This window comes from Poecilia formosa, unplaced genomic scaffold (assembly GCF_000485575.1).
Source record: "Poecilia formosa unplaced genomic scaffold, Poecilia_formosa-5.1.2 Scaffold20, whole genome shotgun sequence".
Taxonomy (NCBI): domain Eukaryota; kingdom Metazoa; phylum Chordata; class Actinopteri; order Cyprinodontiformes; family Poeciliidae; genus Poecilia; species Poecilia formosa.
Window position 1 is genome coordinate 637,863 of NW_006799959.1, and position 9,874 is coordinate 647,736.

At 36.2% G+C, this 9,874-nt stretch overlaps 1 protein-coding gene across 2 annotated transcripts; it reads right to left on the minus strand.

Moving 5' to 3' along the window:
* Nucleotides 1-1,058: 1,058 nt before the first annotated feature.
* On the minus strand, nt 1,059-7,850 carry grsf1 (G-rich RNA sequence binding factor 1). 2 transcript variants are annotated; one of them, XM_007547353.2, is made up of 10 exons: nt 7,461-7,850; nt 6,746-6,890; nt 5,885-6,040; nt 4,464-4,598; nt 3,975-4,113; nt 3,726-3,886; nt 2,981-3,066; nt 2,759-2,894; nt 1,369-1,421; nt 1,059-1,141 (listed from the first exon to the last, which is right to left on the minus strand). In XM_007547353.2, the coding sequence occupies exons 1-9, from the start codon at nt 7,671-7,673 to the stop codon at nt 1,375-1,377; spliced, it is 1,218 nt and encodes a 405-aa protein (XP_007547415.1). In that variant the 5' UTR covers nt 7,674-7,850; the 3' UTR covers nt 1,059-1,141; nt 1,369-1,374. The 2 variants fall into 2 exon arrangements, with proteins under 2 accessions (XP_007547415.1, XP_007547414.1); XM_007547352.2 differs by having other exon boundaries at nt 1,059-1,421.
* Nucleotides 7,851-9,874: the final 2,024 nt, after the last annotated feature.

Here is a 9,874-nt window from a genome sequence, read left to right on the forward strand (position 1 = left end):
AAGATAACTCTGAAGAGACCCTGGTGTCTGATTGGCTGTTTCAAATAGTGAGCAAAGATAACTTTTTTGGATTTTGACTCTGATGACAGTATTTTCTATGAAGTGTAAAATAACTTAAAATTGTTGTAAAGTATTTACTACAAACTCCGGGTGACCAACTCCAGTTTCTATTTTTCCTAGTTTGGTCTGAAATATCACTGAATATGGAAGAAGCTGCCACAGACCACATGATGGTCAACGTTAGCTCCGCCCACTAACTGCAGCTAACGTCTCTAGCGAGATATTTCAGTCCAAACTAGAGAAACAGGGGCTGGAATTCTCTACCCAAAGTTTTAGTAAATAAATTGCAATAATTGAATTGTGTTTCTAAAGTTATTTGTACACATTCTAGCGAACATATCGGCCTCAAGAGTCATAGCTAACTCAAGTCATCTTGACTTCTTGCTTGAAGCAGCCAATCAGACCTAAGAGTCTGTCCTAATCCCCCCACTGAGTTTGATGGGTGAAGTTGACAGCACAGTAACATCAAATATGTTAGCAAATAAAGAAATTATATCTAATTTTTAAAATGAAATTAAATAATTCGAGGCACATTAATGTATATATAAGAATTTTTTGTTCCAGTTTTAAGAAATTAATTACCTTTAAGTAATTCTTTCATAAGTTATGCATTTATTTTGATTTAGCACCTTTTACTCTCCACCATAATATTCCAGAAAATATTTTAATCAAGAAATGAAAAAGCATTTAAGTGCCAGAGCTCTGACAGAATATGATTTTATAAAAAGACAAAGTTTTAGTCCCTACGACTATCAAAAACATCCTGCAACATTTCACCTTTAAACTGGAACATATTCTGGTTGGTTTTAACAAGATATAAATCATAACAACTTTCATATGTCAGAGCAAAAAAGTTTCTGCTGTTGAAAGTATTATCATCTCTAAAAATCTTCTATCATAAAATAAAATCTAATAAATTTTAAAATGTGCAATTAAAATGAAAAACAGTTTTTCAGCACAAAAATATATAAAAATGACATTTCTTTGACACCAGGAATGGTTTTTTTTTCATATTTTATTGTTTAAAGAATAAATATGATGATTTTGATTATTAATTCCAAGGTTGAGTGTCGACATTCACCTAAAAAATGTATTCAGTGTTAGTTTCAAATTATTTTACATTTACAGTGAATACAGGGGGCTGGGGGGGCAAACAGAATTTAGACATTATTGTTGTTCCATACTAGATTCCCAGAATTAGGTTGTTTAGAAAAATCTTCCAAAAAAGAACTTTATTGAACTTTAAAGCTGAAACATTTGAGGATTTCTTCTTCTGTAGGAAAACATAAAACTTCTGGATTTTCTCACCGTCAGTCAATAGTCTGGCACAGAGTTCAGGAACAACTCGATGTATCTTTGCCCTGAAAAGAAAAGAAAACTTTGGCATCAACAAAGATGAACCTACAGCGATCATTTTAGTGTTGATCTGGGATAAATCTAAACAAAAATGTAAAAAAAATTATTCAAAAATCCACAAAAAAGAAAAGTTAATTTCTGCCAAAAAGCTTTATTAACTTACAAAAATTGAGAACAAAAACTTCAAACTTCAAAAATTTCAGATAATTTGTTCACTTATTTTTGTTTTGACTGAAAATATGCATGAACTGCATCTAATACATATTTTCAGAAGGCTTTGGTTGTTTGTTCAAGAGATAAGTTACGGGAAATCAACTGGAAAGTAGTAGTTTGTTTTTTTTTAAATTAAAAATAAGGATTACATGTGCACGGCCTTTTTAGACATGTTAATGTTGACATTACTCTTAACTGAATTTGATTGTTGCTTTATTTTGTTTTTATTTACTCCTTTGTTCATATGTTTGTTTCTGTTTTTTTCATGTCTGAAATAAATTCTTGAGTTTCAAAAATAAAATAAACTGCAAACCAGGGTTTAATTTTGGGTTTTTCATTGTAGTTTTGTTTTATTTTGTTGTGACTTTTTGTTTGTCTAATTCATTTAGTTTTAGTGAATTTTTAGTGTGTTTGCTAGTTTTTATTAGTTAAATATTCTTCAGTTTTTATTAGCTATAGTAGTTATTTTGGACTTGGGTTAATTTTTAGATGGAGAATTAAAAAAGGGTCAAAGTATTGTATTGTTATTATGTTTACCTTGTTTGGGTAATGAATACTAAACATAAAGTACCATTTCCAAAAATGCATTCAATTATTGTCAAACAATAATTCGACAACAATTCGACACCAGTCAGTAAACACACTGACTGGTGTTTACTCGTAATTTTCCTGTCGCCATTTTGCAAACTAGCATAAGCGACGCCAAGATGACTATGGCGTACCGCAATTTGACACAAACTGCTTGGATGGGAGAAAAATCAATTTTACATCAGTTTGAAAGGCTAATAAATAGATTCATGAACACAAAAACAAAGGATATATCTATAATTTCAGTATGCTTGTTTATAAACACGCGACATAGTTTCAGTTAGAAATAGTTTTCCCTCATTCGCTCACTGAATCTTTGGTTATAATCGTGAAAACAAAGGAAATTGCATCTTAGATTTCAGAATGTTTTATTCGTTATAAACACACAATATGGTTAGTGATTATAGTTTTTCGCCACTAATTACCGTTTTTATTTATCAGTTAACAGACATGTTTTTATTTATTTCAGTTTCCATTATTTCGTCAGTTCCAGTTAGCTATGATAGCCTTGTTGTTATTCCATCAGCGGCGAAGCTCCTACCCATGTTCATGCGGTCCCTAGACATGGCGTCCAGCGCGTCCCTGTGGCAGCGGAAGAAGACGTCGGCCTCACCGCTCGGCCGTCCGCTGGGTCCGAACTCCACCAGGATCTTTGACACGACGAGCGGCGAGAAGAACTGCAGGAGGAGGAGCAGAAACGCTGCGGTTGTGTCCAGTCAAACATGTGACGTAATGCTACTACTTCCTGTTTCCTGGGCCGTACCTTCACGATGTCTTCTCCAGTGACGTGGAAGGGAAGCCCTCGCATGTGGATGTAATGCGCCGGCGCATGCGACATCTGGTGGGAAGCTGAAGCAGCACAAATAACTTTGATTTATTATTTAGTACCACATTTAAACATCAATTCACAAATTAATTCTAATTCTGGGACGCATTTGGTTGGCACGTAAACGTAGCCTGGAAAGCACTGCTAATCCACCTCCTTTGCTTTTGCTCCTCCTCTCTAAATCTCAGTCTTCCAGCATGGCTAGAAAGCAGAAGATAGAGATGTACGAGTCTCATTCTGTCTCATGACCGTTGAAAGAAATGGTTTAACTTTCTCCTGTCTCTATGAAAAAGGATTAGGGCCACTGGAAAACAAACTGTGACTTTCATATCAGAGTTCTGAGATTAAAGTTAGAATTCTGAGATAAAAGTAAAAATTATGAGAAAAGCCAAAATTTGGAAAAAAAAATAATTATTTTCGATATTAGATCTCTTCAGTATCTCTCCGCTCTGTGAAAGCCTCCTTTTCATAGTTCAGGTATTATTTGAGCTTTTGATTTGCTAATCAGCTGCTGCCAGTTGTAAAAACAACACTTTGTTGCCATGGTAACGCATCATAGCGATAACATAACCAAAGAAGTGACAAACAGAAGTCTAGAAACAGAACAAGTCAGAACTGACTCAGCAGAGCTGCTCCAACTTTCTGCCATGATTCTCAAAATGAATGAACTGAATTCAGTCACCAGCTCTGTAGTGGGTCTGGGAGTCAGGAACTGGTCTCCAGTTCGCATTCTGGGGCGGATTTGGATTTGGATTTGGATTTGGATTTGGATTCGGAATGGTCCTCATTTTCCTCAAGGCGGACTGGACGTCTTCCATGCTGCTGGGAAACACCTCGATGTATCTGCAGAAACCGTTGCAATAAAGCCGACAGTTTTACATCTTTCTGTCGGCAAGAGGAAACCGGATCAGTAACAGCTACAGAGCCTTACCTGTGTCCAATAAGCTCTCTGTCCTTCTGCAGAGCTCTCTTGGCTTCCTCCTGAGAGGAAAACTGTACGTACGCTTGTCCAGAGTTTCTCCCCCTGGAGTTGGTAACCATGGTGATCCCGTTCTCAGCTATATTGAAACCTGCGTCGACAAAACAAGAAATCAAACATTAAAATCGTGTCACGCACAAAGCATAAAAACCCATTTTTGACTGATAGATATGTAGAAGAAAGATGGCCGCCATATTCTCATGTTTATTCATCAATTTTTAGAGAAAATGGTCCCTAAAATAACTTATCCAGAAGTTAAAAACACTATCATTTAACTACACCAGTGTAAGTAGATAGAAAATAAGAAAATAAAATTTCTGCCAAAAAATTTAAATTTTCTAGAAAAGAAAAGAAAATTTCTGAGTACAAATCCTGGATGGAGGAATTTCAGCCCTGTTGATCCTCTGGTTCATTTTTAAGGTCTCTGAATAATTTTTTCACCTGAGAAGAAGCGAGCGATGTCGTCCTCCTTGGAGGAGAAGGGCAGCCCTCTGAGCAGCACCACGTCTTCGTCACCCCGCGCCTCAGCTGATTTCTGCAGGATCTCCTCAGCGTCGCTGTTTGTCACCTCATACACTGAAAACACAACAGAAACTCCCATCTTTCTTCAAATAAACACCCGATGAAGACCCTTTAATCATTTTAGAGCCGTAAAGCGAGATACTATTCGTTTCAGCAGAATCTAATGTTACTGTCACATCTTTTTGCAAAGATGGCACTGTTCAATGTTTTCTTTGAACGTTTTATAAAAATTATTTCATTTCTGTGTCTTTTCCTTGTGTTTTTGATTTTTTATAAAGACACTAACTCAAAACCTATTAACCTAAACCATTAAAAGTTTTAGCATCAAAGATTTGAAATTTTATCAGGAATTTATGCACTTTATACCCATTCTGTTGCATTAAATCAAATGGATCGCCTCAGTTGTAATAAAGGATCAATAGATAACATCCAGAGATTTAAATATCAGCTGCCAGCAGGATTTTCCCCAGTGGATTATCAGCCTGGCAGACCGCCAGGCTTACTCTCCCCCCAGGCTGAATGTTTAAACAAGACTTTTTTTTTAATACACAAAGCTAAATTTACAGTAGACAAGCTGAACCATTTGAACTCAGGATGCACAATATATCAACTCTAACATTGATATCGGCTAATATTAGACATTTTTTAACATATTGGCATCGGCCCAATAAATAAAGCCGGGCCGACATGAACAGCCGATATTTATTTTTATCTTGTTGCCATCTGTTTCTGGTATTTTATTCTCCAAAAGTGTAGAAACGGTAGTGGATATCGGTATTCAGTCATACCAGTGATATTAAAATCACATCGGATATTTTCAGATCAGTGCCTCCCTACTTTGAACCAGCAGATTAAAATCCTGCACCAAGCTGCAGACGTTACTAAATAAAATGAGAGATCTGCAAAAACACAAGAAAACTTAATACAATAAATACTTGAATTTATTCTATTAATAAGAATATTTAGTTAAGCAAACAAATATGCTCAACTAAATATTAAGTTAACTTAATATTATCAGCGGTAATATTTTTTAAATTTATTTAATTTTTAATGTGACCAGCGTTATTTAGATCCATCGGCTGATTACTTCATTAGGATTTAACTGATTACAATTGTATTGTTTATTTTAATTATATTTCATTGCATTTGCCTTTTTAAGACTCTGTAGTTGATATTTAAGCATTGTAAATACTGCATAATAACCCAGTAAAATCCCTCATACTCCTGTTAATTTTTCATGTTTTTAACAAAAAACACAGTTTTCCGCTGGTGGACGCGCTACGCTAGCGCCTGGACTCCCAGGGTTAGCAGGTTTTCTGACCCTGAGCAGAGAAACCGACCTTCAACGTAGCGTGGACCGAGGTACTGCCTGTGCTTCTCCAGAGCCTTGCTGACGTCTTCCTCGTGCTCCATCTCGATGAAGGCGCGTCCCGTCGGCCTTCCCAGCCGGTCCAGAGTCAGGTGGATCCCCTTCTCCCCATCACGGATCCTGCAGTCTGAAGCACAGTTCATCTTTTTCACCACGGATGCACCGATCCTCTTTTTTCACCTCTAATACCAATACCAATATCTGAAGCTTTGCATCGGCTGATACAGAAAAAAAAAAAAACTGAATTGACTTAAAAACAAACCAAACACACAGACATAAATGTACGTAATTACAAATTTATCTGCCAACTTTGCACCAGTACAGCACACTTAAATGCACCAGAAGCTTCACCTTCTTGGACAAACATGTAAAAACAACTTTAATTTTTTTTTCAGTCAGTGCATTTAGGCGTATAACAGCCAATGTTATAAAATAAATAATAACTGACAAAAATGATAGGTTGACTACCTAAAATGAGCTGGAACAAACCTTTCAAATCATTCAGAAAGTGAAATCAGCCATTCTAAATGTAATGGAAAATAAATAAAGCCACAATTTTTTTTATCTTAAATGTAAACTATATTTGTTTTTTGTTTTTTTTACAGTTTTGTCTTTATTACTGCTCTGAGTGTGTTGTTGTTTCAGCAAACGGCCTTTTTTGAGTCTGAGTACTCCAGTTAACGATTAATTTATTAATCAAGATTAATCGTTTCAGCCCAAATTGCGATACTTCTCAATAATATCACCATCTTCCTCCTTTCTAATAATTTGCAGATATTAATGAAAAATGTTTACACTTTACACAAGTTTCAGCATTACTAAAGCTGGTTACCTGAGAAGAACTGCAGCAGGTCCTGTGCCGTGCAGGACCAGAGGAGACCCTTCACCTGCACCAGGTAAACCTCTTTGGTTTGTGGCTGCGAATCAGTCTGATAGTCTGGCAGAGGAGGGTATTCCTCTTCGCATGGCGACCCAGCCTGGAAGATACACACACAATTTTTCAGGCCGCATTGATCCGTTTACCTGACAAAGACCTGTTACTATGACAACAATAATCAAGGCACATTCTCTGTCTGATAGGGGTTGATAAAACTTTCTCTTGCACATTGTGTCAATATACTTTGTTTTTGTTGGTCTGGAAACTATGGCTCATCTATGCTTTGCGGACCCCTTGCCTACCAAGATGGCGTTTCAGTGGCATAAATCACTTATGGTTCTTACTTTTTGGAACTATGTATTTGTTTACATTGTCTTTTCCTCTTGTCAGTCACAATTTAAACATAATGTGTAGTCTGAATAGTAAAATTGGTTTCTGAATTAAAAATAATTTGTGAATCAAATCATTAACCTAAAAATCCGAATCAATCCCTGGACACTGAACGATTCGCATCTCCACTCAGCACACCTAAAAAGCAGTCAGATGCTAAGAATATAATCAATTTAAATACAAAATCCGGAGCTGATTTGTGACAAACTATCTTTTTTCAGAGTGAAACTGACTCCACAGAGCAACTCCCCGTGTTTCCAGGAGGGATTACGGGCCTGACCTTGGTGCAGAACCGGTGCTGGATGCTTCTCAGGCCGGGCTGGAGCTGACGGACCGTGGCTCTGTCAGAAATCCATGCTCGCTGCTGAATGTGGCTCCACCAGACGCCGGACAGCACGCTGCTTCTTGTTTTGATGGCTGCAGTTAGAGGCAGCTGTCTAACTGCGACACACCGCTGCAGTAGAAACAGGAGAGACTTACAGTTGGCGGACATCTTGTCCCAACGCAGCTGATGGTTAAAAAGTAAACTAAACGACTTCAGGAAAGATTCTCTGCCCCGGGTTCTCCTCAACCACCTGGACTAGTTAGCTAGCTGTTAGCTTCCCATTAGCTAAAAGTCACGTGGGTCTATGACAGTCAAGGGCAACGCACGAGCGCTTTGACGGTCAAGTGAACTCTAGCCAACTATCTGCATCCGGTTTACAATTTCAAAATAAAGGCGTATCATTTAACCACATAGAACTTCATATATAATTAGTATAGCTTCCGAAATGCTTTCAATCATCTTGAGGCGTTAAAATATTGCATTTATTTTTCAGACAGATATTAACATATCAGGTAAGTGAACTTTATTTACATGCTATAATTGTGAAGCACTTTGTGAATTAATATCTTGAAAGATACAACGTAACATAGGCGTAACTAAATATTCTGGGAGCCAATCACTTATAAACTGACAAGACCATTTTATTCCTTAAAAAACAGGAATATAATACCTAAAGATTTAAATATCTGAATGTTCTCAAAGGCTTCAAGGCTTCATCTAAATTTAGATAAATGTGAACTTATAGCTCTGCATACATGCTCACCCTGCCCTCCAAGCTGAAGGAGGAAAAGGTGAGAAAAAGGATGAGGTGAGGGTCTTCATTTTTACTTGTGGTATTTCCTCCATGTAGTGTCCAGCTTTCATGGATAGTACACTGTAAAACATTAGAAGGTGTCTTAACTTGAAAATGAAAGTCCACCTTGAAAATGCAATTTAAGTCAACAAGAAAATTGTTTTTGTTTTAACTCAGAAACTAAAGTTCATGAAGTTGATTTAACAACAAGAGACAAGTTGTCTAAACATTGTTTTTTAAGTTTATTAATCTTGAATTGTGAATTAACTTAATACTGCAATATTTATTTCACAATATGCAAGAAAAAATAAACTGCCCTCACCGAGTTAAATAGCACAAATTTCTCTATTATTTTCACTCACATTATCATCGCAATGAATTCTGCTCTAAAACATTTATTGTGAACGGGACATTATCCTCAAGCTTTGCAAATTATCATTTGCATTAAAATAAACTTTTGTCTTAATAAAACACAAGAGTCAGATCAGTGTAACACACTTCCATCACAGGATAGAAAAACATGCCGCTAAGCACACTGGGAAATAGTTCCACTCTCTTTCTTCCTTCAGTTTTTTAAGTGTTACCCTAAAAACTCTAGTTAATTCAATTATTGGAGGTTTGACAAAATTAATAAAAAGTTAACATAAATTATTACTGTAAGTTTATCTTTCACAAACTCACAGATTTAGGTTCAAAATCTAAAACTCGCTAAATTTATTTGACTTAAAGAGCAGAAGATAGTAGACACAACTAAATGTGGCTCAAATGTTTACAGTGTACTTACCTTGGATGTCACAACATGAGAAGCTCATTTGGTTTTTTCTTCTTGTTTAAAGAGACACAAAAAGGCCAAGCAGCAGCCGGACTGCTGCTGCCGCTGCTGCTCCTGCAGCAGGAGCTGAACTCATGTTAATAGTTCAATTGTTATGTTGTTTTTGTAAATAGTTAGGATTTTGCATTTTCTCTTGTTTGCTGTTTATATTCTTAGATTTTATTATACAGTTTGACAAGAACTGTTCTCAGTTTCCTTTTTTTTAAGTTTACAAACTAGCTGTGGGGGTAAAATGTAATTTTTATTGAACAACAAAAAAAGCAAAGACCTCAAACTTGGCAGTGATCCAGCAACACACAAATAAAACTTAATAATGTGCCATTTTATTCACATAATTATCTTTGACACATCTACATGTTTTAATAAAAGCCAAGTGTTTTAGAAATGGGGCATTTCAGGAGACTTAGAACATGATAGACTTAGGGAAAGTGAGGTCAAATGGTAAAGTTGTTGCCATGTGGTCTGTTGACATTCACCTTGTACTTGGCTGGGGGGTTGGTACTAACCCTAACTCATTTAAATAAGTGGACACAGAGATTTATCTATTGTGAGAAGAATATTTCTCATGAAAATGGAAAGTACTTCCTGTCTAATCTACCTTGCACATTTGATTTTGTATGGAAACAAAAACACACTATATCAGAAAAGGAAATTTAATCAAACATTGAAGATGTTTCCATACTGCAAGATACTGAATTTCATCATGAATGGCACCTTAAAAATAAACTTTGTCATTTTTATCAA

Coding starts and splice junctions, on each gene's coding strand:
- grsf1 (XM_007547353.2), bottom strand. CDS start 7,673: ATGTCCGCCAACTGTAAGTCTCTCCTGTTTCTACTGCAGCGGTGTGTC. Junction 3,887..3,974: donor AGAGAGCTTATTGGACACAG/GTAAGGCTCTGT, acceptor CGGTTTCTGCAG/ATACATCGAGGTGTTTCCCA. Junction 1,422..2,758: donor TAGGGACCGCATGAACATGG/GTAGGAGCTTCG, acceptor TTTTCTTTTCAG/GGCAAAGATACATCGAGTTG.